At 36.2% G+C, this 15,478-nt stretch overlaps 1 protein-coding gene across 4 annotated transcripts in view; it reads left to right on the top strand.

Annotated features, from left to right (window-relative positions):
- FAM13C (family with sequence similarity 13 member C) overlaps positions 1–15,478 on the top strand; it is a 45,075-nt gene that overhangs the window by 25,827 nt on the left and 3,770 nt on the right. For 3 of the 4 annotated variants that reach the window (XM_042863298.1, XM_042863301.1, XM_042863299.1), the window contains 6 exons: positions 3,604–3,814; positions 4,517–4,655; positions 6,078–6,159; positions 7,062–7,273; positions 13,703–13,798; positions 15,191–15,390. In XM_042863298.1, coding sequence (XP_042719232.1) covers positions 3,604–3,814; positions 4,517–4,655; positions 6,078–6,159; positions 7,062–7,273; positions 13,703–13,798; positions 15,191–15,390 — 940 coding nt within the window. The remainder of the gene's footprint in view (positions 1–3,603; positions 3,815–4,516; positions 4,656–6,077; positions 6,160–7,061; positions 7,274–13,702; positions 13,799–15,190; positions 15,391–15,478) is intronic. The other variant, XM_042863300.1, reaches the window with a different exon arrangement.

Genomic DNA, 15,478 nt, shown 5'->3' with positions numbered 1-15,478 from the left:
ATGTCTGAATAAATGCTGGGTTCAGAATAACTTACTTCTAAAGCTGTTTGCTTAGAATTTTCAGCAAGAAATAACAGCAAGTTAAATACCTAAAAAGAGGACAAATTATAGCGTTAATATGTACTTAAGTTCAATGTTTGTATTGAAAAAAAATAGGGAAATGATAAGTAGAATCCAAATTATTATAAAGCACATATATACACACAAGTATTGGATGATGTAGCATTCCTGTCATGCATTCTAGAGCATGCTCTGTCACTCTGGCAGTTCAAACTTGCGCTTCAGTTAAACTTCACTTATTTAAATGGATTTTAATGGACTCTCCATGCTGTGCTGTGGTTGATTGAATTTTCTTTATTGAGTTCCTATTTTCTATAGATAGGGCTTGTCTTAATTCTGTCTCTTAAATTACTAATGAAATCTGATTCAGTTTAGGTACAGGTGTCACATGAGACTATTGGCTTTTTCAGCTTGTATTTGGATGGAGGTCCAGAGATTTGCACCAGGCTAGAAATAGACTATTTAGGGGATGCACCATATTCACCATGTGTCTAGTTGTTAGCCTTTGCTTAGTGAATCAGGCAATAGAAAAAATGTACAATGTGGAAATATATTAATATAAATATGCTTGTGTAATGTGTTTTATAAAGTATATGCATATGCATTTATATGTGTGGTTAAATGAAGCCCCAGCAGTTTGTTAAAAAGGCAGGCTACTCCTGATGCAAATTTTAAGGGATCAATGGTAAGTCTTGTTGACACAAGTCAGCAGTTTCCATTTGGATATGGAAAAAATTGAATTAGAGCTGGCAAAATAAGTCCATACAGAATTGCAAGGGGATACTAAGCAAGATTTTTTTAATGGGAAATAAAAAAAAGCAGAATGTAAGTTATACTTCTTGGATATGAGTATACATGTGACTTGAGCAGCAAGCCGCTGCATTCAAAGATGTCACAAATGTTGACACACATTGGAACATAATACATCAGTGTATTTGTTTTTGAGTGTAACAGATGATGTTGTATTATTATTTTACTTAGACTAAACACAAATATATGTATCAGACAACCTGTATTATATGATTGAAGTCCGCATTATTAAGCTTACTGCCTATTATATAAAAAAAAGTTGACTTTAAATCCTCTGATGAGCCCTTGCCTGTGGCAAGCTGGACTGAATTAGATGACACAGAGCAGATGCATGCTAAGGGGCAACATATGAGCTTGGCTAACTGTGGCTGTTTCCCAGTTTGAGTAAAAATAGAGGCTGAAATTAGGTCACACACATGTGCATACTGGGTCAGTAGTTGTGTTACTCATAAAATAAGTGTCATGTTTAGAATCTACACAGCTCTGGAATCAGGAGAATTGCCTTAAAATGTAATTAAAAGTGGAGCTGGCCATGTAAATGATTAAGTAGTCATGACTTACTGAGCACCTCCGGACTGTACACAGCAATTCAGTTCATCTGGTGTATGATAAGGTTGGGTCTAAGACCGTTCTTGTGGTCATAGAAAATGTAATAGAGAAGATTAATTGCCAGAAACTAACAGTACTTTTGTTTGCAGAACAGCTTTTATTCCGGTCTTTATCACTGTATTATGTTGTCTGTGTAAATAACTTCCTGTGGCTGGTACAATATTGTATCTATGCTTCACCCAGATGCCCTTCTGGATCTCTCTTTGGGACGATTTAGATCTCATACTCTGTTTAGAACTTCTGGGAGTTGCTCCCATATCTTTAAGAGGTGAATTTCACTAACAGAGTAAGAAGTAATTAGAGGAAAGATACTAGGTTAGAATTAATAATCACCTACATTGTCTTACTGTGATAAAATTCTTAACATGATGATAATTGATGGTGCTGTTGAAGGAAATGAACTTATAGACACAGAAGTCACATGTAACTCTTGCATGACGTACTAAACTGCGATTATGCAGTATACAGTTAGACTTTTGTTATCAGCAAAACAAAAACGTTTGGATACTCTCCGATGAAATAATATTTTAGGTTATTCTATTACTTTCTGAATCAACAATTGATTTTTATGATGAATTCCACTTAGAGCCAATGTGTCCCCAACATCCTAGTGCAGAAGTACAGATTCATAGCTCCAGAATTTATTGGGCAGAGGTGAAATAAAATGTATTACAAAGGTTCCATTAAAATCCTGAAGGAGATACCTACTCACTGTGGGAGTATCACATCCTATGTAAACGGGCGAAAGTGCAAAGAAAGTGAGGGTTAAAGAACTTTCCTAGATCTGCTAGCTTTTATGGGGAAAAATTCATGTACAGTTGTTTGGGTTTTTTTCTGTGCACTTTTAGACTTTTATTTAATAAAAGGATTCTGCAAAATACAGTAGAATGCATGTTGTCTTGCAGACATGATACTGACTAGAAATGGCACGCATGCTGCCTGGAAATAGCAAATGATGTACATTCAAAGGCTGTATGTATGCATGGCTTTAGAGGATAAAATAACGTAGCTGATACCAAGTGCTATGCACTATGGAGATTAACACAGAGGAATCTGGGAAAGAACACACATTCTTTGCTTTAACACGCGCTTTTTGTTTTTTGGTGGAGAATTTATGAAAATGTGGGGTTTCTCCTTCAAAGTAAAATCTGCTTTCAAGCACAGCCATCTGATAGTGAAAAATATCAACTAGGCCAGATTATCTTCACCCATTTCATCCACTGAGGGTGAGGAGCAAGATTCAGTGGTTCTGCCCATTAATAAACTAGGAATACTCAAGGGAAGATGAACACTTGGCATCCCATAAGGTAGGCTTCATAACGTGCCCATCATTTTTCATGTTACTCATGAGCACAATCAGTATGATACAGTTTAGCAGTTCCTACATTTTCAGAGCAGAATAAATTATTCTGATTCCTAGCTTAATCATTTTTAAAAAAACAAAGTTTATCTCTTGAGGCAGCTAAGGTAGTTTCCATTTACAGTCAAAGAAGTATTAACATAGTACTGTAAGTGTGACTCTTCCAAGGAGCAGTTACTGCACATTAATTTGAGTAACTACTTCGAATGCGATTGCTTGTTATTTTTATTTTCATTGTGTAGTGTTCTTTAGACTCATATGCGTGTTATCTCAAAACCTAATGAAATTAGGAAACTATAAACAACATTTAAGGTTTTTAGCATCAGGAAATACGGTGTTTGTGTTCTGCCTTTCCACTGACCAAAGGACAAAATGCTACATCACAACACAAATTTTGTTCTGTATATTTATCTTCTGCTTTGGGAATGTGGCTCTCAAAAGCAAATGTTTATAAAAGTCTAATTAATGTTTCTCTTCTGGGAAACTGTCCATCTTTATATTATATTCCATAGATATAAAGATATACATCCGCTTTCTCCTGTAGACCTTAAAGACACTGTATGTTAAGCCAGTGAGTGCCCTCTGTATTTTCTTACCCTCAGTATAATGTTCAAGGTGCATGTGATACTTTGTTGAAATACTTGCTGTGTTTACTTTGAATACTTGCACTTTTAATCCTTCTATATGTACAGGTTTCTGTTTATCTAAGTAGCTGTACCTGATGAATGACCTTCAATGCACAGTGTTTTGTGCTTTCTTTCTAGAGCCTTTACCAGCCCACAGAGACTGGCAGAATGACATGGACAGCAGCCCACAAGAACATCGCTCCCTAGGAGCCAGTCGATTGCTGTATCACATTACTGATGGAGACAATCCTCTTTTGTCACCACGCTGCTCTATCTTTAGCCAAAGCCAGAGATTTAATTTAGACCCAGAATCTGCCCCTTCTCCACCAAGTGCTCAACCTTTCATGATGTAAGAAAGTGTATTTAAGTGTATCTGTATTTTAAATTCATTTTGAACAACGCATGATCTTAGACTCTTCTGGTCTCTCCGTTAGTCCTGTGTTACAAATAAGAAAATTTCACGTTGCAGTGTATTTTGGCATGGTTAATTTGAAATATCAGAAATGGGATCTAGCATTTTTTGCTGATAACTCAGTGTAACATTGCTTGAAGTCTTTGTTAATTATAGTTACACAGTGACAGATTTAAAATTTAGTTAAGTGGCTATTCTGTTATGTGAACGTAAAGTAGAGAGGGTTATTGAGGTACAAAAATTGACTAGATAAGAGTGTCATAGAATATAAGAGCAATATGTGACCTCCAGAAATCAAGACATGAGTTTCAGTCAGAAACAACATCAACTGCATATAAACAATAATCAATTCTGTGGACTTGTAATTATAAAAAATTAGAAACTCTTTTTTGAAAAATATTCAGAAATTCAAAAATTAATTAGGGAAAGAAGTATATAAAACATATTACCATATTGTGTGAGTACCCTCAATGAAAAACAATTATTTCACGCTAGCTTTATAAAACTAAACTCTCTCTAACCTGTGAAAGAACCTATGTGTAGATTCTGTTGTGCTAAGAAAGTGCTACGTGTGTTTGAAAAAAGACACAGAGCGTTTTAGCCATTTTTATAGAGCTACTATGCTTTTGGCTTTTGCAGACCAAGAAGTTCTTCTAGATGTAACTGCGAAGAGTGCAAAGAGCCCCAAACAGTAGCACAACTTACCAAGCATCTTCAGAGTCTCAAGAGAAAAATTAGGAAGTATGAAGAAAAGTTTGAGCAAGAAAAAAAATACCTGGTAAGAAAATCACTGAGTAGATAAAGGGAAATACTGCAAAAGGCAGGGAGGAATCCCAGCGTGTTTGGAATTATGCACTACAGTGAGATAAATTATATTTTTGATAAAATGGGAAAATTATCCGTGAAGGAATATATTTTATCATCTTTCAGTGTATTTAGTAGTTCTGAGACTAATTTGTGATTTCTTTGTATTACCTTTATTACAAAACAGGCATCTTCTACACGTGTGAGAAGAATGAGTCACTTAAACATAGCTGATAGGCTTACAAACTGATGTAATTGAGAAGATGAAAAGCCAGTTATTTACTCAATGGCTAAGTCATTTGCTTGGAAACTATCATTCTGCCTTCTTTTACAAATATTCCTTTAAACTTCCAAAACACAGAGCTCTATAGAAGCTGATGGAAAAAATAAGAGAAATATCAATTGTGATATGTTGCTGATGGGGAGACCCTGGAGACTATGCAGTGTATGCAAGATCATTGCTCATTATCAAGCTAGTTTGTTTAATGTGAATAATGCAGTATAAACACAAAACATCACAATGCTAAGGATGTGTACAGTATGAAACAGAGAAATTTGTGATGTTATGACTGTGCTAAAATTAAAAATTGAGTAAACTGTAATACTACTTTGTGGTCTCATCAGTGACTGCAAACCTGCACGTATGTCAGTGAATTGTCCTATCCTATGGTCATTAGGTACTTTTGTGAGTAAAATTTCATTAATAGTCAGCATGCTGTGACCAGGAAAGAAATTATTTCAAAGGTTTTATTTTGCAAAACAGTTTTATAATATAAAATAGCTGAATTTCAATGTTCCAGTGTAAATTATTTTTAATTATTAATTTAATTCGCAATTTCTAAATGTGAAGGAAGAACTGTTGTAACTCTGTTGCATAGGATTTTTTTTTTCCTTCTATTAGTTAAACAGTTCAGCTGAAACATTTAAAGTGCTGTTTCCCAAAAGAATTATTGTTGTAAAGGAGGTAAGGCTTATCCCTACAAGGGTAGAGTGCTTCAGTTGACATCCTACATCCTGCAACAGATTTCTCCTTAGGAAAGTGACAAACATCAAGCATTTTATCAGTCCTCTTGAAGTAATTGAAATTACTTATCTAGTTAGTCAAAGATTTTATTTTTTTTTTAGGATCAGAACCAAAATACTAAGATCCTTGCAGCACTGTGCCACTGTGAGGAAAGATAAACTACAGTCAGCTTGTATTGAGATCAAGCCAAATGGTCTGTGTGACACTAAATCTGGAAATATGCACGATAACTGGAAATGTGGACATCTGTAGCATTGTATGAGTGTTTCTATCTGTTCAGGCCTTTTTTATTTTTTTTTATTTTTTTTTCTGTTTGACTGTTTAATTCTCAATTCTCCTTTTTTTCCTCCTTCCTTTGTGCTTTATATTCAGCCTTCACATGGTGACAAGACTTCCAATCCTGAAGTTCTAAAATGGATGAACGATTTGGCCAAAGGTCGTAAGCAGCTCAAAGGTACATAATAGTGTGTCATTTCAATTTAGTGCTGAAGCATTTGGAAGCAGCATGAGTGTACCTGGAATATTTTGCAAGTAGTTCTCTATTCTTGGTGCTCTGCTTGTTTTTCTCTAGTGCATGGCAGTAAGTCTCCTAATGACAATAAAGATATTATGTGACATGACTTGCCTTGATTCCTGACAGCAAGGATCAAAGTCAATTTGATACTCGTAACAAGGCAACAAGGGGAGGGGTAAAAGACATCATCCGTCCTTCATAAATACCAACATTCACGTAAAAGGCAATGTCATTTGAAGTATTTTCCGAGTGTCTGTTTGCTGGTCTAATATAACTAGAATTAATGTGAAATAATAAACTACAAAGAGTTTCTTGAAAGTTTCTTAGCTATTGTAATGACTGAGCTTTTATTTATTTGACTGTAGAAAGAGATCTTTCCCTGATATTTGATTTGGTCCTGGGGGTCACATTTTGCCCTGACTGTCCACACACAGCTCTGTGAACATCTGTGGGTATTTCACATGCTTGCCTTCAGGGAGAATGTAACCAGGATTGATTAATTTTTATTTTCTTAAGGCCATTCATAAATTATCCAAAAGTTCTTTTTCATTATAAATAGACTCACACTACTAATTAAATCCTATTGTTATATTTTATATCTCATTTGGATAGAGAAGGTGTTATTGTGGGAAAGAATTAAAAACTCATCTTTCAGTACATTTCTTCTGGAAAGTTCTCCATTAAATACTAGACCCTGCACAAGGTCTTGCACCAAAAGTTCTAATCTGCTGCACTATAATAATTGCATGTGAGAAGTCTGGATGCTTTTTTCTTATAGTATCACAGGAAATTTGTTTGCAAATATTTCTCACCTATTTACAAGCAAATAATTTACCTTTCAGAGCTGAAACTCAGAATGTCAGAAGAGCAAAACTGTACCTTCAGAGCAGGCCAAAGAAAGGACAGTAGTGAAAGTGCTGGGACCCCCATAGAGACTGGGACACAGGAGGCCACAAGCATGGAACCAGCTCCTTCAGCAGAAGAAACCATGGACAGTGTATTGAGACAACTAAAGGAGAAAAGACAACACCTCAACATTCCTGAGACTATTAAGGTATTTAACAGATCTGGTTGTCTCTTACAGTACTTCATCATCTGAAGCAGATATTAGTTGCTGGATGGGTATGCATCCTGTGCTCTCAGACACTACAGGGCATTTTCTCTCTGACTGCACTAGTGCAGTTTTCTGAAGTGATTTTTCTGTGAAGAGTTGCACAGACAATGAGGTGAAGTTTTTTTTTAAGTAGTGCCAAACACTTTTTGCTCAGAGATGAATGCAAAAAATCGTATGCCAGATTTCCCTACTTGAGGTTGTGTGCATGCGAAGAGCATCTTTCATTGTATCAAAAATGATGAAAGGAAATGTATTCCTATCTTGAGTTCACAGAAACTTTATGCTGTAATGAGGGACCAAGACTTCTCCCCCATTAAACCACCCACACAGTCTCAGTCTCTCAAAGTGCTCCCTGTGGACTGACTAGGAGGCTTTTCTGGGCCATTGGCTGAAACAGTGACTAAGTCATTCCTCACTGGTGTAAAAAAGTGTGTTTTGATCAGTCTTCCATTGCAGAATTCAAATGTACAGAGGCCATTAATAGCAGACAGGGTGAATTCAGCTTTGGTTCCTGCAAAGGACCCACAAGGTCCCTCCTAAGTAGACAATAAACCTGCAAGTCTGCTTGGTGGATCTCTCCCAAGTGTTTCTGAAGCAAAGAAATTAGGAACATATGCAAAGTTATTTTGACAGTAAAAATCCCCTTTCACCTGAGTGATGCTGAAAACGTCTGTCCAGCTGATAGCCCTGCATTAATATCACGTGGGCAGCACAACCATCCAGGCTGCTTTGCCCTCTGATGTTGATACGCTTAGTTGTACTGCCTCTGCTCTTCTCCATTCTTGATTACTTTTCTCAGTCTAAGAGAAGATTTAATATCCCATGAAATGCACTTATGTAGTTGGGGACTTAATTATTTTTTCAAATAAATATCTATTTTAAAATTCTGTACATCCATGCTACTGGCACACTTTAGGATCTGTATAAAGCTGTTCCACAGAACATACTGTCCATAAAAGAGCTTATTTTATTTTCATTTTGTGTTGCTTTATTTCATTTTCCTATTTCTGCTGTCAAATGATGTTGCTATGCTTGGTGCTGTATAGCCAAGAAAGATGACAAATTCTGTTCCCAAAGATACGTGAAATCTCAGCGCAGTCAGAAATGTCCGGATTCTGGCTGCTGTAGGAAAAGGGGGGAGGATGGAGAGAGGGAGAGAGCCTAAGAGAATGGAGAAAGAACAAAACACTGAACTGTGCTAGAATATTTTAACACTAAGAAATTATTTAGGATAGATTTCAATAGCACGAAGTACCCAGCAGATTTTTTATTTTATTTTTATTTTTTATTTGTTTTGTTTTTAATTAAAATTTTTTAATTTGTTTTCTTTTCTTGATTCTTAACCACCTGTTACTGTATTAAAATTAGAACAGTGCAAAACTATGCTGTACTTCTGTAGCTGAGATTTTAAGATCTGCTTAGATGGCAGACTTTTTAATTGCTTCTTTTCATAGGTTACTTTTTGAAAACATGTAAGGAAAATGGTTTCACAAGCTTAACTCCTTTGTAAGAAAACACAAGAGAACAACAAAAGCATGCAGTCCTGTTTGCATTCTTAAGTTGCAACAGTACAAACTACATGATTATAGTTTTAGTTGTTAAAAAAAAGTTGTTCTGCAGAGATCAGCTGATACCAAAGCAGATGTCAGTGAGGAAAACCTATCAAGAAGAACTCTCATAAGTACGAGAGTAAGCTGTCTGCAGATCCCATTCCATTTTTGATTAATTCTGTACAATGGCAGAGCTGTCATCTAAATTTAATGTCTGCACAAATTAATATTTCTCTCTTTTTTTTAAACGCTCATTTGTACATCTCAAACTACTTTTCTTCTGAAAGATCTATCCTTTTTTAGTAAAGGTGATTGAAAATATTTATACAAAGCTGCCATGGAACAGAGGCTTGAAAAGGAATAATAGAAAGTCAAATTGAGCTAGTTCAAAATAATTTGTCATTGGATCCTTATGCTTAACATTAAAATTATTGATTTTCAGTTATGAGTGCAACTTTTGTGTTACTGTTGTTAATTTGATGTGCAATATTTTATTTTTTGTATAGAATTTAGATTCTCTACCAGAATGTGAACTGGACTAATAGTAGGCTAAAAAGTAGCTAAATGTTTAAATGTTTTTAGGGTTTTTTTTGTTTTGTTTTGAAGGTCTAACTGCTTGGGGCAATGGTAGTGCTTCCATACAAGGTTGTCTTGTTCTCCTCCAAAACAGAGATGAGAAAATGAGTGTCCTTAAAAAAGACGTGAAGTTGAATGTGACTTGTGAAACTGGGTTTAGTAAACATTTTACTGACTGTTGACAACAGGATTCATAGATCACAGACTTTTTAATTTTTAGCCCAAAGTTATCAAGTCATTTGGAGGGCTATTTTGTTCTTCAAATATGCAACAACCATCCTAATAAAATAGCAGATAAAATGTGAGAAAGGTGGAAGGCACTGTTGTTTAGAATCCTAAACCATCCTGTATGTCTAAAGAAGGCAAACTACAAAACCTGAATAAATTATAGGCCTATTTCTGTTTATCTTTTCATGAGCTATGAAGCAGTATTTCTATGTAGTTAGCACTGAATTTCATGCTGCTGTGCACAGCCCATAATCAGAAGATGTTCAAGATGATTCTGGAGTTTGTCTTTTCTCATTTTGAAATTATCAGCCATTTTAAGCCCAGCTGAATACAAACCTGTCTTGAGATTGCTAATGAAACGAGCTAATGAAATAAACCCAAATGCTAAACCCTCTTGAGATTGTTTCTCATGTGTAAAATCAATATTAATGATCATTCTCTGTTTCCTGTTAAGCATTCAGCTGCTCAGGCTTAATAGCTTTTGAAGGAATGAATCTTGTATTAATTGCAGAAATAGCAACAAGCAATACAGTTAGCTGTTTTATAATACTCCTAAATTCTAGTTTAGCAGCTTTTCTTTTAATATGAATAACAATTTCAGAGTGATTAACTCATGCAGACCTTTAAGAACAAGAGGTTTTGCTCTGTTTTTTTTTGCATTTGGACAACAATCAAAAAAGTTTATGCTCCTGCAAAGTTAATAGCAAGGAAAGAGCATTACTTCATCAAGATTTGATACATTTTTTAAAAGAAATGGCTAATTATTATTTCTCCAATTTGTCAATAAAATGCCTGGTCACCAATCTCTTGCAGAAAGGTATCCCCCTACCCCAGCTCCATCATTCTCTGCATTACTTCATTGCAGTGGAGGAGCTCTGCTCCAAACCTTCCAGCAGTTAACTCTAATTGTAGAGATCTGTCGTGATCTGGCAGACTCTGTGGAAAATTACATTAGCTTCACGTGCTCCTTGCTGTTCCAACCCAGATGAAAATATGGACATGTTAAGAGCAGATTTTCTTGGGAGGAGGGGGGGAAGGGGAAAAAAAAAAAAAAAAAAAAGCAGTTAAATAGTGTGCTCTCTGTACAAAACACAAGCATAGTGGTACATCATCACCAACACTGATAAATCACATTGTTGAGAAATCAACATTTCTCTTTCTGTTAACACTGATTTATATTGTGATTTTTGAGCAAAAATAAAACACTTCACTTGTGAAACACCACTGCAGAAGGAATTCAGCATTTGCAGGAGAGGTGGTGTTCAGTGCAGCAGAGCAATGAGTGTGACTGGGGAAGTAGCCTAGGTCTCCTCCCATTGTTAGTTAAGAGCTGCATTTTCTGCAGCTTTTCCATAGCAGTTCCACAAATGCACGCTATCCAACTGCAAATTCCTCCTGCTTACTGCTCCCTTTCATTTAAAAAATAGCGCTGTTTTCAGTATGTTCATCTTTTGGCGTGTTTTAATCACTGTATAACAATGGTTAGACATTTAGAGATTTCATTGTCAGTCATTCTACTCTGTAAATGTGTTGTGTTTGCATAGCTGAAACTTCCTGTTTGTCATCTCTCGCCAGCCAATGGCAGTCATGGCTGTCAGGTGATGTCCCTGGTGATGGGAAAAAGGGAAATATAACTCCCATTTTCAAAAAGGTAGAAAGGAAGACATAGGAAACTATAGGATGATAAGCCTCATGTCCATGCCTGGGAAGGCCATGGAGGAGATCCTCCTGGAAGAGATGTTACAGCACACGTGTGACAAGAAGGTGATCCAAGACAGCCAGCATGGCTTCAACAAGGGCAGATTGTGCGTGACCAATCTGGTGGCCTTCTGTGACGGAGTTATGACATCGGTGACAAAGGAAGGGCAACTGATGTCAAGGTGTTGCACTTGGGTCAGAACAATCCCAAATAATGTGTACAGACTGAGAGAAAAACTCACTGAGAGCAGACCTGTGAAGAAGGACGTGGGGGTTCTGGTGGACGAAAAGCCACATATGAGCCAGCAGTGTGCTCTTGCACACTGTATTTCTCACCTAAAAACAGTTTTACTCATTATCTTCCTACGTTTCATCTGCTCTGCAATAGGCCTTGCGTGGGGAAATATGCATCTGTGATCCGTGTAAGACTTAAGTCATATAAAGTTGCATTCTGCTCTTGCTAAATCATTGCCAAGACCCATTCAACATTAGTGTGGACAGAAACAGAATTCATTGCTAATGTTTATTTGGAGAGAACAAAGGATTGAACAAATACTTATCTGTATCCTTGTCATGAAATCCTGGTTCACAATCTTATAAATAACTTTTTAAAATTAGAATATGACAAAAAAAAAAAAGGCTTTGGAAAACATCAATCTTCAAAAATGTCTGCTATATTTTGAGAGTATTCATGGATAGCCTGTAAGTATACCATAGGAAGATGAGTAAATTGAAGATTATATAAGTTCTGTATCAAATATTTTTGGACTCATTAATTAAACGTATTTAGATTAATTTTCTGTAATCAACATTTCAAACTAATCTTCATATCTAAATTTTAGTGCTTTATGAATTTGTTTTATATTTAAAAAAAAAATCAAGTAAAATGGCAAATTTCCTGTGGCCCTGTCTTTTTCCTCATAAATGGAAGTTGCAGATTTTGATGACAAAGATGGAGGATATGCATCCACATTAGATTTGGCTCATGCATACTGTAGCTTTTCATACCACAACGTATGAAAAGTTAGAACGTGTATCAGCTGAAAAAGGTTTACAGAGCACCACTGGAGATGAAATTAAAAAAAAAATGACCTGTCATCTTTTTTTTTTTCCCCACAGCATTACTGACTTAAAATGGTTTCAATGTTTTCACTGTAGGAGTAGGAGAGTGTATATAGAAAGGGGTCTGACTAAATGACTTTTCCTAGGGAGAACAAGAAAGAAATTGACTTACTAGTGCTGTATAAAGGTGAAAGAGATTTGAAGATGCAAAGCGAGAATAATAGAGCATGCTTTGTAGCTTGTGGTTTACAGAGAATATTTCTTCCAAAGGTAGAGGCAACTCTAAGAGTCTGAGAAAGAAGATGCTAACTGAATAAAGAAAGAGATGGTCAGTGGTGCTAAGGAGCCATAAAGGAATCTTGGATCTGCCAAACAGCTCTGATTTCAGGTCATAGGGAGCTCAGAGTCAGTCAGGAATTTAAAGCAGGGAAATGGAATACAGGCAAGATTCTTACCTTTTGTTGTTCCTAAAAATAGACAAACAATCTGCAGACTGTCTGCACAGTTAGACTTTGCCTACTTAGATTATCATGCATCTTTAAGAAGCAAATTTTAGTATTTGTATTTAGATTGACAGTTTCCTGCAGGAAAGGGTTGAAGATTCTGTGTGGATCCTGGCACCAGGAACAGCCGGAGGGTGAGGCCAGCAAGGCCCAAGCTCAGTGTCAAGCACAGGCTCCATGCCCATTTCAGAGGTGGCAGAGCCTAGGAAGGATGCATGTCTTGGGAAGCTCATGTTCATGTTGTTTTAAGACAAGGGGGATGACAACCTGCAGAGACAGTGAGTATGCAAGCAGAGACATTCCAGTGAATTAGCCAACAGTATAGATGCTTCTCTGCTTTCAAAGAGCTGTGAGAGTGCAGAAAAAAGATTTTTCATAATGCTTGTAGAGAAACTGCTGAAGTGTCAAGAATCAATGCTTCAGCTGTGTGACGTAGCAACCAGTGACATGCCATGCCATTTAACAAGTATTATTTCATATCAATATCAAAAGTTGAGTATGTTGAGCTGGGATTGCAAGAGAACAATCAGAATCCCAGCATGCAAATTTATGCTTGCCAAGCATGCCAAAGTTTCTTTTATAAATTATTTTTATGCCTTGCAGTACAGTTCCTGTGAAATACCCTTGGAAGCAAAATAAACATCAGGTCATACTTTTCTAATACTTTTCTCAGCTTTATAGGAGAAAATAAATAAATAAATAAATTCATTTTTAATTTTGGATGATTATATTTTACTATGATTTTTCCGTAGGTAACTAAACAAGAAAAGAGTCTTATGAAACCTCTTTATGACAGATACAGAATTATCAAGAAACTTCTTGCAACTCCATCACTGATCACAACAATTGTAAGTTGGAAAGAATTCACAGCCGTTGTCAAGATAGCATGCTAAATGTCTTTGATTTGTGCCTGCACATCAACTTGGCAGCAGTAAAACTAATGCTATTTGAATAATCTGCTGATTAGTTAAAACAGGGTGTTAATATTTCAGTTAGATGAAATAAACTGTAAAATTCAACTTCCAACAGTACCAGAGGTCAATAATACAAGGTAATGGTTCCTTAGGCAGTTTCCTTAGTGGTTTCAATCACCGGGCAAGAGATAAAAGGCTGTCATGTGTTTCCTACTACAATTGATTTAAGCTATATAAAATGTCATTTTCATTTTAGTATTTGTATTTAGATTGACAGTTTCCTGCAGGAAAAGGTTGAAGATTCTGTGTGGATCACGGCACCAGGAACAGCCGGAGACTGAGGCCAGCAAGGCCAAGCTTAGTGTCAAGCACAGGCTCCATGCCCATTTCAGAGGTGGCAGAGCCTAGGAAGGATGCAATGTCTTGGGAAGCTGATGTTCATATTGTTTTAATACAGGCGCTATCCTGATGTAGATATCTCCTCTATTTATTGTGAAGGCTTGTATTAAACATATGGCACGTAAATATTATTTGTACTAATTTAATAATGCATAAAATTCATGTGACAACTGGTCTATCTGTGAGGAGAGATAGTGGAATCTGGCTATTTTGAAGTTGGCTTGGTCGATTAAAAAAGTTAGAAACTACTATCTTGATAGATGTTAATAGAGCTTTAGATTTCTTTGAAAATCCCAGTTGAAATCTTAGTACATGCGCTCACAGATATTTAATTTCAAAATTAACTGAAAGGTCTCTTGTGTTAGTTGTGTCTAGTCTTGCTGTATAGAATTTCATGTTTAAGCACTCAGTTTAACAGCCCAGCTTTTCTTTTGAGGATGAAGGAATGTGGAGAAGACAGCAATATCCCTCTGTTTTGGTAGCTCACATTTGTAGTTATAAAACATATGTAAAATCTCTACCTATCTATAGTTCATGTTACAGTTATAATTTCCAGGTATAATAAACGCATTAAATAGTAAATAAGAGGAGTACAAGTTCCAGCAGTGCTTGCATAAACACAGAATGTTCTCTAAATCTTCTCATCTTGCAAATGCTTTTGAGTAAACAGAAAATTGATATTTGGAGCTACTCAGAAACAGGCCTGCATTCTGTACTGTTGAGTTATGAACAGTAGCCAGTAGACCAGCAAGCCCCATAAGAGTGCTCATGATTGGTTTCAAATAGACCTGGGTAGAATTTGCAACATCTGCGATCTTTTAGTCGATGCATCCAGGAAATTGCAGCCTAATTCTTTGTGTTGTCATCTTAATAATTGTTATGTTGTTTTGTAAATGACTAATTTTATCATGCTTTACATTTTACAAGCAGGAAGAAGAAGACTCAGATGAAGACCATTCTCAAAGCAGCCATGAGTTATCATCTGGTCCAATATCTTGCCTCCCTATTGATGAGCACCTGTGTTACTCTCAGGAGGAGAGTGAGCCTGCATATGTCTCACCTCCAAATGAAAAGAAAACTTTAAGACAAACAGCCTTATCTATGTCCAATTTACATGAGGCAACCATGTGAGTTCTGTCTTTTTGTCACAGATACTTTGAAATGCTTTGTATAGGCTTTATAAATGAAGCACAATTTGTAAACGCACGATCCGTA

This window comes from Lagopus leucura, unplaced genomic scaffold, assembly GCF_019238085.1.
Source record: "Lagopus leucura isolate 7727_CA_CO unplaced genomic scaffold, USGS_WTPT01 Super-Scaffold_739, whole genome shotgun sequence".
Taxonomy (NCBI): domain Eukaryota; kingdom Metazoa; phylum Chordata; class Aves; order Galliformes; family Phasianidae; genus Lagopus; species Lagopus leucura.
Note: the sequence above shows the minus strand (reverse complement) of the source record. Positions and strands in the feature narration are given on the sequence as shown.